The sequence below is a fragment of the Leuciscus leuciscus genome (genome assembly GCF_965113295.1).
Source record: "Leuciscus leuciscus genome assembly, chromosome: 23".
Classification (NCBI taxonomy): Eukaryota; Metazoa; Chordata; class Actinopteri; order Cypriniformes; family Leuciscidae; genus Leuciscus; species Leuciscus leuciscus.
Genome location: NC_138747.1, coordinates 12,159,391 through 12,174,644, shown reverse-complemented (window position 1 = coordinate 12,174,644; position 15,254 = coordinate 12,159,391). Strand labels below are relative to the sequence as shown.

Here is a 15,254-nt window from a genome sequence, read left to right as displayed (position 1 = left end):
ATATATATTTATTTCATTTATAATTGTAATATTATATACAGTATAATGTATATTATATTAAAATTACAAATGAAATAAATATATACAATTATAAATAAAAATGAATAATATAAATGAATGCTAGAATGTAAAATGTTCTACAAGGCAAAGTAATTCTAATTTTAATATAATTAATCAATATCATTAAATATTATTCATTATTATATATTTGATCAATTATATGTATATATATATATATATATATATATATATATTAAAATGATCACTATATTAAAATGATCACTGTATTAAACTAATATTATATTTAATATTATGCAATTATAAATGTATATGTAATAAACAATGTATATTATATTAAAATTATAAATGAAATAAATATATATTTATTTTATCATATTGCTGTGACATAAAATTGATAACATAAATACAACTATAAATTGTATAAAATTATAAATGTAATAATAATCAATAAACAAAATAAAAATAAAAAATTCTGCCAAATAATATAGTTTTAAACTATAAAGTTGTTTACAGTTCCCGAACAATGTAGCAAGCAGACAAATGTATACACAATAATAATGGTCATAGGTGTGCATTTATGTGCACGGCTCATCCGATCAAATCACAACTACCCGTTTTACAACCTACGTTTACAAGTAAAAAAGCCACTGTTTTTGCGCTTTTGCTTGTTCTTGGTCTCTTCCTGCCTCAGTATTTCAGTGACCCTCTGATGCCACAGAGAAGCAGACACCTTGGGTAGAGTGCTGACTCAATGGACCGAAGGCAGAGTGGGGGAAGGAGGGGACTGGAGGGCTCAGACATTAGCCACAATATCTCATGCGCAGGGAGAGAGGTTGTTAGTGACTGCACTGCGTATGCCTCACGAGTCTCACTACAAGAAGAGCACCGTATAGAAAAACAAAACGCCAATGATATAGAATTACCTATATAAAAAAGTGCTTGTCATATAAATGCAACCCGAGGAATGATGATTACTGTGAAACATCCACAGCAGACATTACAGAACAAAAAACTGATTTGAGTGAAAGTCAGTCATGATGAGTGAATCGCTGAAGTCTTAGTCACATTATTCCAATTTGTATTGATCAGAGTCCACAATGCTTTCAATCATTCTCGCTTATGAAGACAAGCTCACCCTAAATGAGATGAGAAAGAGACCATAAATCTGTTGCTTCGTGAAAAACTGCTTTTGCACCTGTGACCCTGTATTGCACAGGTGGCACGTCATTACAAAAAGGTCAATCTTGCACTAACTGTTAAGGAGCAGTTGACAACAAGGTCGAGGGTTAAAGGCTGTTTTGCCACACATGTTGTTTGGATCCCGAGAAAAGGAGAGTTGAGTAAACAAAAAAAGAACAAGATCTATTTATGTCAGTGTTGTGAAAGTGCATCAGCACTGCTGCTTTATTCCATTTACTTTTATTAACAAAGTGTGCAGTTCGAATTTGCCTAGTTTAGATTTGCATATTTAAATCCTTTTAATTCATTACCAAAAGTGCAAACGTTCTAAACTACACATGGTTCGTCATTTAGGGTTTAGATTACTCATTGTTCTTGTAAAGTTAGTCATAATGGGCTGTTATTGGAGTTATATAGTAGTACAACCATTACATACAAGAGAAATGAAGCGACAGTTCGGATGGATGGCCTTTGCTTTCCTCTTAAGGAGAGGTTAGAGGGCTAAACTTATTTCCACCTTGGTACAATCAGTGCCGTGCAGCTCTTCTCCGAGTCTCTCGAGTCATTAGAAACACAGTTGTCTCAGGAAACAGCCGCTAAGCAAGGTCAAAGGTTGCTGCAAGTAGACATACCTGCGTTCTGTTTTTTTTATGCTCACATGATATTTTATGTGTGTGTGTGCTGATGCATTTGTGTGTGTTTCAGGTCAATCTGTGTTGACTTTTTATGAACAATGTGGTTGATGGGTTACATATAAAACATCCCTTCGCATGAGGTTGGCCTACACACAAAAGTAAGAAAGATTAGGGAACTCGAATACTTTTTTTTTTTGCTTCAAAAATTTATTCTGGAGGTAACAATGCAAATCACAATCTTTTACTCTTCAAAAGTTTCAAGGAACAATTCTTGAAAATGGTACAACTGATTAATGAAACAAATGAAAGATATAGAAAATGTTCAAACAAACAAAAATACCAGTGCAATGCATCTATTGCCAAAAGGGTCAAATGTCATTTGCATAGCTGAGATGGCTGTTGTGAAAACTCAAAGATAAAAGATACATTATCAAAACCAGCTTGACATGTCAGAGATAAGGTCGAGTGAAAATATAAAATACTGAATAAGAGAATTAAAACTTTCTCCTCCTGACAAAAACTAAACAAAAACAACAACCATAAGATGGTTTGCTGGTCTTCCAGCTGGTTTTAGAGGGGTTTTAAAGGGGTTTGGGGCATCAGACCAGCAAACAATCTTATTCTGGTTTAAGATGTTTTTATCAGAAACTTTAGAAATCCTCAATACATTTTGAACTACCGCAAAAACTCGGGCGATGATGGATTTTCACAAGAGGGTCCGTTACTCTGGCAGTTCATTCCGACAGCTAGCCTCTCGCATTTGAGTTTATATGCGTCCCTCTCGCGCACCAGCCGATTGAGCTCGTGCTTCAGCTGCTCCACTTGCGTCGCGAGGTTCGTCTTCTCGTGCTCCAGTGTGTGTTTCTGCTGAACGCGTTTGTGCCGGCACGACTGAGCGTACCCGCGGTTCTTCAAGGTGCGGCGTTTCTGCTTCAGGCGGATAATATCGTCCTTGCTCATGCCGCGGAGGTGTCGGTTGAGCTCGCGCACAGACATGGACACCAACTGCTGGTCGGAGAAGCGGCTCTCCGCGCGCTCGCTGCGCCTGTGGTGCGTCTGATGGTGGGACTTCAGGTGCGTCGCGCCTTGAGATGAGCAGTCGATATGCTGCATTAACTGATCCATGCTTTTGCCATGCGCAAAGCCGGGATTGTGGCCGAGCTCGGTGTACTGCTGCTGATGATACTGATGCACACTCGGCGCGTGGAACTGCCCCATGCTCCTGTATCCCTCCATCTCTGCCTGGTGGAGCTGAGGCGGGTGTGCATGCATGAGATTCGCACTTAAGGCTTCCCGGACATCCTCGGGTGTTAGTTCAAGACAGTGTGGATCTGCATGCTGTGGATAAGTCCCCGTGCTCAGGGTCCAGTAGAGATCGTCAGCACTGCTTCTCTGTCCACTCGGGCTGAAGCTCGGCGATGAAGGCACGGAGCTGCACGGGGTGCTCACGGGTGTGCTGGACACGGAGCCTGGCACGTGTAGACCGCACTGCTGGATAAAAGAGCGCTCTGGTCCCAAAGCTGCAGTCTCCTTCTTCACGTCAAACCTCATGTCAAAGTCACCGTAGTCCATATTCAGCTGATTTTTTGCCAGCTCCAGAAGACCATGATGCTCCGCCGTCATGATTTCTGCTGATGTTTCGATGAAGTGAACAACTTATTACTGTGGTTTAGGTTGCATTAAGGTTCTGAAAACACCACTTAGGCTATACAATCGAGCTGGATGTGAAGACACCGCTTTCAACCACCCTCCTGAACAATTTAGCCAACGGAAAGTTAGCAGGTTTTCGCCTTTAGGTCTCAGATGGTCTCTCGTTGACCAGCGCAGGATGTATGTTGAAAAGAAAGTAAATCACTCTGCTTTAAAAGCAGCCGCGCAGCGAGACCACGCCCTCTTTCCTATCACAGCTGTCACTCTCACCAAAACACGTCCAAGTTACATTTACCTCAAATCAAAAGGAAAAAAAAACAAGAAGTTGTATTTTGTTCAACGAAAAAGAAACCTATTATTAAGGTTAGTATACTTTTTATTTTCAAGTTTTTCAGGGTTGATTCTCAGTATGATTCTCACTGTAAAAGGCTTATTGTTTTTTATTATATTTAAATAAGTAGACTAAGTCAAAGGCAGAAGCTACTACCACAGTACACTTTCCAGTATACTGATCTGACAGTCACAAGCATTACAGTATTGTTGTACAGTTTTGGTGACTGTAGGCCTATATTCCACAGTTCCTATAATTGTTATTAAATTAGCCTACATAGGCCTAATGTTAATAGGCCTACATTTGAGCTAAAATCTGATTGTCATTGTAAAATGTATACTGGCTTGTGAAACGGAAGGACACACAATCCCTTAAAGTTGGCCTCTCCAGCAACTGTGACCAATAATAATAAAAAGAGAGCACAGTCTACACAAGACCATCAGGGTAGCACATGACACTAAATTAAGGCTATAAGCATAAACTAAATAACATAAAATGCAACATAAAAATGTAGGCTACTCCAATGTACATGACAGATAACAAAAATAAAATCTTTCTTAAATGCCATTTCCCCTATTCATTGTAGCTTATAAAAAAAAATCCCCATAACTTTAACAAGTGTATTACATTTTTATTGCTATGTCTATTGCTGTTTAATTTAACAGGTTTTCACTGTTGTATTTTTAGTGTATCATAATAAAAATAATAAAAAATCTGCATTGCAGTAATGAGAATGCAAAAAAATTAAGATGATTTAAGCGTGCGATACCTGGACGTGTTTCAGTTTTGTGAGATTCACGCTGCCAGTGAAAAACTAAACAAAAAACTGTATAACTCCTCTCCCCTCAGTAATGTAAGACAGTGCAACTATAATCCTGTACTGAAAATAAAGTTTAAACACCTAACTGGAAGCAATTTTGAGATGAGCCAATATAAGTTAAGATGGTATTTGGACCCAATGATAAGCCCAGGTTAGAAGATCCTCAGAAAACTGCAGAATGATGGTGTATGTTTCTCTGTTAACTCTTTTACTGACACCATGTGGCCATTGTGAGAAACGGCTGAGATGTTTTCCAAAATGTGATACGTAGGTAATTTTTACATTTACAAAATTTACAGTTAAGACAACATCAGTCAGTGCATCTGCTTTTAAATGTATTATCTGGAGAAGGTTGGCTGTAAAATCACCCTAAACTTGGGAAAATATTTAAAGTTCTTGTGACAAGGATATAGAGAGAGAAAGAGAGAGAAAGAGAGAGAGAGAGAGAGAGAGAGAGAGAGAGAGAGAGAGAGAGAGAGAGAGAGAGAGAGAGAGAGAGAGAGAGACTGTATATTTGTATACACAACATTTCAAAGCATTGAAAAACTGGTGCCTCGGTTCACTGTATATTTAGTAAACACAAAAGCACCAATAAAGCGAAGAAAACAAGTGCACAAAAGCAGAGCCTTGACAGAACATTCATGGAGCTACTGGGAAACATTCAAAGTACAATGATGACAAGACACCAAAAAGCTGAGGTAATGATTGCCGGAGAACAGCTAAGGTACGCTATATATTCACAAAGCTCAGTCCCAGGAGGACATTTACACAGTTATAAATCTCACCTGCAAGACTTTATTATATATTGATTATTTGTTGAATATTGAAACATTATTCTGTTATACAGTAGCCTAATATTCTTATTTTTATTTATTCTTTTTTTTTTTTTTTACAAAATAACGATTCTAATAATTTGTGTTTTGAAGATTACGACTACATGACAGCAAGTTGATTAAGGACCACAGACACCATTTGCGAACGTACCCGAATTGTTTTGTGGCTCAGGAGTTAATTGATTGGCTGATTGCTCATAAAGAAGTGCCTGATCGAGAAACTGCTGTCCAGCTCATGCAGTACCTCATGGACCATGATATCATTCATCACGGTAGAACATTATTTACTGTACACCAAATAACAAAGAACATGATACAGAAAGGTCATTTCTGCTTTCTGTGTTGTCTCATATTAGGACCCATTTATTTGACTCTTTGTGTTTGAATTAACAGATTGTATCAATGTATACTTTACAATTTTCTCATCTTAATAGTGTGTGATAAGTGGCCCGTGTTCAAAGATGCCAAATACTTGTACAGATTCAGAAAAGATGATGGCACATTTCCTTTCAACGTAGAAGTTCAGATCTTCATGCGTGGACAGAGGCTGTATGAACAGTAAGACATTTTCACAGGAAGTAAAAAAAAAAATCTTAAATATTAATTTAGCTTTAAATTGCAGTCATTCCTCATTAACACTATACATAATATACTTTCCACCCAGTCCATTATGTTGCCAATAGTTTTCAAGACCTTCAGTCTGTTCTGAATTGGTATATCTTTTTTATTTATTTTTTGATAACATTTTACAAAGAACATTTGTTAATACATTAGTTTACTAAAAAAAGTTTGGGGTCAGTAAGGTTTTCTTTGAAAGACAATAATACTTTTATTCAGCAAGGATGATTAAATTGCTCAAAAGGGACAGTAAAGGCATTAATAATGTAATAAAATATTTCTATTTCAAGTAGGCTAAATGCTTTTTAAAATTTTCTATTCATCAAAGAATCCTGAAAAAATGTATCACTGCTTCCCAAAAATATTAAGCAGCGCAATTGTTTAGCACCAAATCAGCATATTAATGATTCCTGAAAATCCAGCTTTGCCATCACAGGAATAAAATACAAATTATATTCAAATAGAATTATAGAGTTATTTTAATTTGTAATAATATCTCACAATATTACTCTTTTATGGTATTTTTGATCAAATAAAAGCAGCATTGGTGGGCGTATAGAATTTACCGACCCCAAACGTTTGAATGGTTGTGTAGAAGTAAATGTATAAATAAACATTAACCTACATTAATAAATGCTGTAAAAGTATTTTCATTATTAGTCTCTTTTTCAAAATGCCTGTATCAAAATTCATCTGTTGCTTTTTACAGTCTGATTACAAGCAAAGACTCCATCTTACAGCTGAGACAGGAAAAGGGAGTGGCTTATGAACGTTCTTTCCCTGGTTACATGTTAATTGATTGGCTGCTACAGAATGGTGAAATAGAGAGTCGGCGACAAGGACTAGATCTCTGCAAGGCCCTACTAGAGTATGATATCATTCAGCATGGTAAGAGAATTATGATAGTGTGTGTATTATTTTGCCATTAAGTCAAAATGCACTTCCTGTGAAGTTAATCTAATGCAACATACCTGAGTATATAACAATAACTTCTTCAAGCTTTGCCTCGCTGAAACACTCCACTCTTCATTTCACTCTGCAGTCTCTCTGAAGCACCACTTTTTTGACAGCGGGTTGCTGTATCAATTCTGCATTAACTTTCGCCGGCGGCGCCGTCTATCTCAACTGCTGCATGAGACAGAGAATGAAGAGGTTGAATGTATAACACAGCATAACCAAGACCAGGCTGACAGTCCCTTCACACTGCGCAAAACATCTCCATCTGAGAGCAACAGTGACTTCTTATCTGGTATTAAAATGATAAAAAGTACTACAAATATATTTCCATGCATTGATATGGAGAGTTAGAGCTTGAGATGTGATACTTAGGCAAATAGCTCAATTTATTCAGAGTGACTTTCAGCACAATAATTGCTGGGTCAGCCCCCTCTGGAGCAATATAGCGATATGAAGTTAAGTACCTCGCTCAAGGGCACAGCTGAGATATCACAGCATAATGAGCGCAGTAACTCAACATTTCCGTGCACATCCATATATGCAACCTGCAACCTTTGTGTCAGCAAGCAAGCTCCTTAACCTAGGGTTTCTCATTATTTTATTTTACACCAAAGGCCTCTTTTCATAACCCCAAACTATTCATGGACCCCCAGACACACAACAAAATGTAATACTGGACTACCATTCGGCCAATATAACAATATGAGCAAATTACTGAAAAAATAAAATAAATAATAATATATAACTCTGTATTTTTTATTTAAATGCAGCCTTGATGAAAATAATACACTTCTTTCCAAAAACAGATTACGTGAATAAACTTTTCTAATTCATAATTCTGATTTCTAATTCCAGTTGAACCTGCTAAGGATTTAAATGATCCTACAAATGGACACTGTGGAAGTTTGACCCACCAGCAGCATAGTTCATGTGGATACCCACTCACTGTTTCTCTTACCGCTGCTCTTGCAGTACGATGCAATCCTACATCAGGTTATAGGACAGCATGTGCATGCTTTTGAAAATTTGTTACAGACACAATTGTTATATTTCAACGCTTTTTTTTTTTAGGAGAAAAGGTATTAAAAGATTGCCAAAAATAAAACTAGTGACATTATTCTATCTGTTGCCAAATTCTGAGCACAACATATAAGTGTATTATTGTTATTGACAGTGCTGAAAAGACATGTAACCTGTGAGGAGCTGTTATCTCCAGGTGCTCCTTATATAAAAAGAGTTCTTACGGTAAGTCTTGCATATCATGCTTAGCTAGCCATGAAAAGAATCTTGAACTACAGTTTTTTTAATGTGAGTATTTTAATTAAAGATCCTCGGTGATGACCTAGGCTGGGGCATTGTAGTACGGGGAAAATCCCCTTGTTATGTTCAGGCGGTGGATCCTGGAAGCCCTGCTGCGGCAGCAGGAGTTAAGGTGTTCATAACACGTAAACACATAGAAAATTAGAATCCATCATCAGCTGGTCTCCAATCTTTTTTTTCTTTTGCTTAGGTACGCCAGTTTGTGTGCCGAGTCAATGGACGCAGTGTGCTTCACCTGGACTATCGTACCCTCTCAAAGCTGGTGATGACCGGACCCCGTTTTGTTACTTTGGAAGTGATGCAACCACTGGATTAATTCGGCATAGATGGAATAAAAAAAATGTATACATTTTTAAATGAGTCACTATGTGTAGTGCTAGGTGAAGGATGTGCAATATTTTTTCCTCCTTATCCTCATGTAAATCTAATATATTAATATAATATAATGGGAAAAAAATATTATTTGGTGGTTAAAATAAAGAAATCATTACAATCATTACATGTCTGCTTGGAGTTTTGGTTTTACACAGAGGAGGCGTTTGCAACTCGGAGGCCCGTTTCAAAGAAACAATTGGAGGGCCCCATCATTCAGTCAAACAATTGTGGATTCATTCAAAAATAGAACAATGATGTTCTAATTCTGAAAGGAAAGTCACCATTTTATTAACTATCACAATAATATTAACTTCTTCTTGTTTGTTTGTTTGTTTGTTGTATCGCATTTTCAATTGTGCTGCTATTTGGGAAAACAGCACTCTATCCTGTTATAAATATTAAAAACAAGAACTCATACAAGGACATTTTTGCTCCATATCTCTAATTTTGGGGGCATTTTTAAAAATGTAAAAACAAATGCCCCATCCCCCATACATTTGTTAAGTTATGTTGATTGCATGGAGGCAGATCTAAATGTGAGCTTGCAGTCAATTGTGGAAGGGTGTTTTTAAGTTTTTTTTCCTGTTTTTCCAAGTTTAGTTATGACATTTTGATTAAAAATTACAAGGTCAAAATTTAGTTTTTTAAAGTAAAACATATTCATGGATGAAACATTCACAAGATCTATAACATGAATTTAGAAAATAGCAAACACTTTGGTTCAATATCTCTTAGGCTGGCAGATTGGACTTTACACTACCACTGTCAATGTTGATGACATTGAACCAGTCATATCACTAACACTAGTGAAAAATGAACCATTCTAAACTGATATAGTAGCTACTGTAATATGGTATTTTAGCAGAAACTGTTTACCAATGTGTTGTAGTGCATCTTAATTTCATAATCTCAACTGATGTATAAACCCAAGCAAATATCAAGAACAAAAGCTACACTTTGTGCAATTCTTTTGAGAATCAACTACTTAAAACCTACTTGGTTAGTCTCGCGTGGCGTTGATGAATGACCACCACCCATAGACAGTATAAGAAAGCCACCACCAGACATCAGTGTGGCCCCTTTTGAATCTTACACAAATATATGTCATTTCCGCTTGCAACCGTCCGCCATTTTGAACAGGCTGGGTTGGTATGTGGTACAGTCTCGAAGAGAAGAAAAAAAAGTATTTTTTCTGCCCAGTGTTTGTACTGAATTGACACAACAGGCTATCCAAATCGTGAATTAAAGAACAAGTTCTTAGGACCAATAGAAACTGCCCTGTAGTCTGTGTAAATCCAGTTGAGGACACATGGTGCGGATTCTCAGGATGAGTTGCCTAAATCCACCGGCGGCAGCAGCGGCGCGAAAGACTGCAGCATCTGCCCGGGCCGAATAAACCACAATCTGCCTCTGTCCTCTCACCCCAACCATTAATTTGGTCCGAAAGCGAAACTCTTGAGAGGAATTCGATGCGAGACCGTGAAGAAAAGCAGGTAATATGCCATTACAAACGTTTGTTTTTCTTTCTCTGGCATCAGTGCTTTTGTGTGGAGTTCAGTGTGCACATCAAACATCCCGTTGCTAAGCTAACGTGCTAATTGCATATGTGTGCATGCAGTAAGAATTGCCATGTTATCGCAAAAGTAAAAAAAAATACGAAATTATTTATAAATTAGATACACTTTACTGTCATTACAAAGTTTGTACATGTGGGCAACGCAAACGTAGTCTGTCAAAATAAATGGGGTATTATTTTGCTGAGCCCATCAAAAGGCCTGCTGTGGCCTGTATTGTCTAGTGGAGTTGCATTCATAGGAACAACTGGGCCAGTTGCAGGGCTGCATTTGCGGCATGCAATTTTATTAATTAGGTTTATTTTAAAGTGGTTTGTTTACATTCTGCAAAATCACCAAACTATTGACTGTATATAGGCACGTATGTTTAGTTTGATTTGATTCATTTCCCATAACTGATGGAAAATGTAACACCTAGTGAAATTATCTTTCATACTACTGTATATGCATTAAGATGCATGAAACAGTATACAAACAGATACTAATACTTAGTTGTTGTTGTTGTTGTTCAAACAAAATATTAGCATCTATTTACAATGTTTTTTCTACATTCAAAATTTTAACATGATTGAATTGTTTACATGAATAGTACTTAAATCGTTATTTCAGTCAAAGATGAAAATTCTGTCATCATTTACTTAGTCATTTCATCCAAACCCTTAACTTTTGTTCATGTTTGAAATACAAGTGAAGATTTTATTTTATTTTTAATTTTTTTCTGAAACCTGAGAGATTTCTGTTCCTCCATTGAAAGTCAATTCACTAAAAACTTTGAGTCTTCAAAAACACATTAAATGGGGTAAAATAAGCTTAACTTTACTTGCTAAACTTATGAGAACAAATCTCACTGGTTCTTGTGGAAGCTAAAATGTGCTCGTGACACAGAACAAACCTCATTGGTTCTTGGTGTCTCTTCAGAAGACTTGGTTTAAACTGCTTGATTCATGGATTACTTTTGCGATCTCTTTATGAACTTTTTGAAGTGTCACGGTTTTGCCATAATGGACTTTCAATGGAGGGGCTGTAATCTCTCAGGTTTAATTAAAAATACCTCAATTTGTGTTTCGAAGATGAGCGAAAGTCTTATGGTTTTGGAACGATATGAGAGTGAGTAGTTGATCAAATTTCCATTTTTAGGTGGACTATTCCTTTAAAATTGTTTGTCATGTACACTCTCATGAGGCTAATAAAAGCTGGGGCCAAAATGTAGAAACAGAGTTCACATGAACAGCAAAATACTACTAACTTTTGGAGTAAGTTAATGGCTGACTGCAAATAGACTGTTTCTACAATGAAAATAGCAACTGAAAACCATTGCTTTTCCATGATGCTGCATCCATAACATAAAATGCGTAACTAGTATGGGTTTGCACAACATAAATAAACATTGCTGACTGCATCTTTAATTATTGAGAGCTTAACTAAAATTCTTCTTTCTTTTTATACATAGAAGAGATGTTTCAGCTTCCAGTGAATAACCTCACTCGATTGAGGAAGGCCAGGAAAAAAGTCAAGAGACTTCTCAGTGACATTGGCCTTGACTACTGCAAAGAGCATGTGGAGGTGATTCTTTTTTAATTTGCAAATGTGTTTCGCAGTCATATTGAACATCAAATTAAACATCCGTTAATGCATACACTTAAGACCTTCACTGATGGTATTTCCTGTCCATTTTCCTGTAGGACTACCAAGATGTTACCCCCAGTGATTCTCACATGAACCAATTTTACCTTGACATTTGTACGTGGGATTCATCCTGGACAAAGTCACAGGTATGTCAGCCACTGCAACAGAAGTCCTCTAAGCAAAAAATTTTTTCACATTACATAAACATTTTGTAATTCTGCTTTGTCTCTAAAATGTTGCAGGACTACAGAACAAAGCAGTTTTGCTGCTCAGATTGCCCGTTTGCCTCCAAGTATTTCTCTGCCTACAAAAACCACTTCCGCAATGTTCACAGAGAAGACTTCGAGAGCCGAATCCTTCTTAACTGCTCATATTGCACATACAGTGGGAACAAGAGGACTTTGGAAACTCATGTCAGGCTCTTCCATATGCCTCACAATATGGTACGCCAGGGTGCCACTGTCTCTCACGGCGCTCCAGTAGCGGTTAGGGACAGTATGCGGGTAGACAAGCCCTTGCTAGGCGATCGAAAGGAGCTCCCAGTGTACTACTGCAAGAAGTGCACCTATCGAGATAGACTGTACAATGTGGTGCGCAGGCATATCTACAGGGAACACTTCCAGCATGTGACCACACCTTACTTGGGAAAAAACTCAGAGAAGCAAGAAAACAGTGTAGAGACCCCTGGCAACAGTCATGGAATTCACTGCAAGAGCTGCCACTTTACGCCTCGTTCTTATGAAGCACTGGTGCAGCACGTCATTGAGTTCCATGAGCGCATTGGCCATCAAGTTACCGCTATGATCGGGCACACCAATGTCATAGTGCCGAGGCCCCAGGCCAACCTAATCCAAAGGGGTGTTGCGATCACTCCTGGTGTGCGTCCTCAGACACCTCAAATAAATCGCTTCAGTATGCCTAAAATGGTAGGGTTACCTGTCGGCAACCATTTCAAGCAAAGCCTTGCAGGCAACTCCATGCCTGGTCAACCAGTGCGCGTTACACTACCTGATAAAGCTTTTGTGTCTGGTGTGGTCTCCCAGTCACACGCAGGAAAACAACTTAGTAGCTTTGGAGTCCATGGTGCTGCACACTTTAATGCACATTCAGCTTCTTTCTCCCCCTCACTGAAGAGCCTACCTCTCTCTTCATCAGTGCATGCTGCTACTGCCACATTGACGTCACTGCAGGCCAAGAAAGCTGCAGCCAATGCTCTGAACACCTCACAAACACAAAAGTGGAAGATTTGCACCATCTGCAATGAACTTTTCCCTGAAGGCACATATAGTGCTCACTTTGAAAAGGAACACCAGGCAGAGAAGGTGAGGGCGATGGCTAAATACATCATGAAGATCCACAATTTTACTAGCAAGTGTCTGTACTGTAATCGTTACCTACCCAGCGACTCTTTGTTGAACCATATGCTAGTGCATGGGCTATCGTGCCCACAATGTCATTCCACATTTCACGAAGTTGAGAAAATTGTAGCACACAAGCGGCTGGCTCACCCTAACGAGCCAGGGATTCCGCCAACTGGTTCTCCTCTCACATTTGATCTCACGCTTCAACAAGGAAGTCCCAAAAATGTTCAGCTTATTGTAACCACCTACAACATGAAGGAGAACCCCGAAGCCTCTTCAGCTGCCAATCAACAGCCACAAAACAGCACCATGACCAAGCCTGCAAAGATGGCTGCAAAGCAGCCAGAAACCCCAAGTGATTCTGTGGTCCGAAACATGTCCCAGTCTTCGGTGTCGCAAAAGAAAGAAGTTGGTAAAACTCTCTGCCCACTATGCTTCACTATTCTCAAAGGTCCCATCTCGGACGCCCTAGCCCATCATTTACGGGATCGTCATCAGGTACTCCAAACGCTGCACCCTGTAGAGAAAAAGCTAACCTACAAGTGCATCCACTGCCTGGGAGTGTACACTAGCAACATGACGGCTTCCACCATCACGCTCCATTTGGTGCACTGCCGAGGTGTTTGCCAGACCCCCAAAGGCACCAAACCCATCACGTGCGGACTGCGTTCACCTGGAGCTGGGGCTCTCAAACGTGAGTTAGTTACCCCGGATCCATCTGACCCCAAGAGAAGAAAGATGGTAGACCAGTCTGGGTATTACCCTACAGTCTTTGTCGAGAAGCCAGGAGAGCCGGTCGTGCTGGCCTTAGATCCGAAAGGCCATGGTGACGAGTCCTACGAAGCACGGAAAGCTTTCCTTTCAGCGTATTTCAATCGGCATCCCTACCCTTCCCAACGAGAGATCGAGAAACTTGCTGCAAGCCTCTGGTTGTGGAAGTCAGATGTCGCGAGCCATTTTGCCAATCATCGGCGCTCATGTGACCGAGACTTAGTAACCCGCAAACCTGTTGTGTTACTAGGCTTTAACATGCGGGCAGTGAGCCAGCTTAAGCATGACATGAGCTTTGACGCCAACTCTTTGTTTAAAGTCAACGACGATGAAAAAAGCGGATTCTCAAGGACCTCAAAATTTAGGCTGAAGTCTCCTGTTGGTTTCTCTGCAGACTTAAAGGGGAAAAAGCAGCCATTAAACACTGGACAAAGTAGTCAAAGCAACTGTGCCTTCAAGCCATGCCCAGGATCATCCTCAGAACCTATTGCCATTGACTCTGACAGTGATTCAGAGCCAGAAGTGATGCTAACTGAAAATCTAAATCAACAAACTGCGGTGTTAAGGCCTTCAGTAGTTCAGTCCCACACAAAAGGGTCATTGCTGCGAGAGCGCTTCCGTTGTGAAAGAGGTGTCAGGGGGAGCAGAAGTTCTCCCAGAGTTGGGCCAAAAAGTCTAGATGGCTCTGTTTCAGGTTCTAGTCCTGACGAAGCTACCTGGTCAGGCAGCATGTCTTCTGAAGAGACCCACTACAGACCAGCGGGGCGATTCGAAGTGAAAGGGAAGAAGGTGGGGTTGCTTGGTAGATGATGGCTTGTGGTGATGGTCCCCTTGCTCTCTCTAACTCTCCAGGCCCAGATTTGTAGGTCAGAGCTTTTACCTCACATTTGGGTGACAGTTTAACATTATGATGTGAACGAATATGAGTTGTAACATGTAAAGCCGGAGGAGTTACACACTTTTACTGAAAGTACTGTTTACTCTTAAACAATTCTGCTGTCAAAGAGCGGAAAACTATTATACTGTATCCTTTTTTTCCCAACCGACCCTTTTGTCTTTGGAGTTTTTCTTTTTCTTTTTTTGTATACTGTTCTCTGTATTTAATCACACTTGTTGGAATTGTAACAAAATTGATAGGTCTATTGTTTTTTCCTGATCAAATAAAAGGACCGTGTAATTTACA

At 39.0% G+C, this 15,254-nt stretch overlaps 3 protein-coding genes across 4 annotated transcripts; 2 read left to right on the top strand and 1 right to left on the bottom strand.

Moving 5' to 3' along the window:
• Positions 1–2,020: 2,020 nt before the first annotated feature.
• On the bottom strand, positions 2,021–3,678 carry mafbb (v-maf avian musculoaponeurotic fibrosarcoma oncogene homolog Bb). Its single transcript, XM_082155708.1, has one exon. The coding sequence runs from the start codon at positions 3,456–3,458 to the stop codon at positions 2,511–2,513; it is 948 nt and encodes a 315-aa protein (XP_082011834.1). The 5' UTR covers positions 3,459–3,678; the 3' UTR covers positions 2,021–2,510.
• Positions 3,679–5,109: 1,431 nt separating this feature from the next.
• On the top strand, positions 5,110–8,861 carry LOC309487830 (DEP domain-containing mTOR-interacting protein). Of its 2 annotated transcripts, none has more exons than XM_082155706.1 (9): positions 5,110–5,360; positions 5,563–5,741; positions 5,904–6,027; positions 6,797–6,975; positions 7,130–7,336; positions 7,900–8,037; positions 8,219–8,289; positions 8,372–8,476; positions 8,555–8,861. In XM_082155706.1, the coding sequence occupies exons 1-9, from the start codon at positions 5,278–5,280 to the stop codon at positions 8,678–8,680; spliced, it is 1,212 nt and encodes a 403-aa protein (XP_082011832.1). In that variant the 5' UTR covers positions 5,110–5,277; the 3' UTR covers positions 8,681–8,861. The 2 variants fall into 2 exon arrangements, with proteins under 2 accessions (XP_082011832.1, XP_082011833.1); XM_082155707.1 differs by having other exon boundaries at positions 5,113–5,334.
• Positions 8,862–9,851: 990 nt separating this feature from the next.
• Positions 9,852–15,254, top strand: adnpa (activity-dependent neuroprotector homeobox a). Its single transcript, XM_082155599.1, has 4 exons — positions 9,852–10,232; positions 11,764–11,876; positions 11,996–12,085; positions 12,182–15,254. The coding sequence occupies exons 2-4, from the start codon at positions 11,769–11,771 to the stop codon at positions 14,879–14,881; spliced, it is 2,898 nt and encodes a 965-aa protein (XP_082011725.1). The 5' UTR covers positions 9,852–10,232; positions 11,764–11,768; the 3' UTR covers positions 14,882–15,254.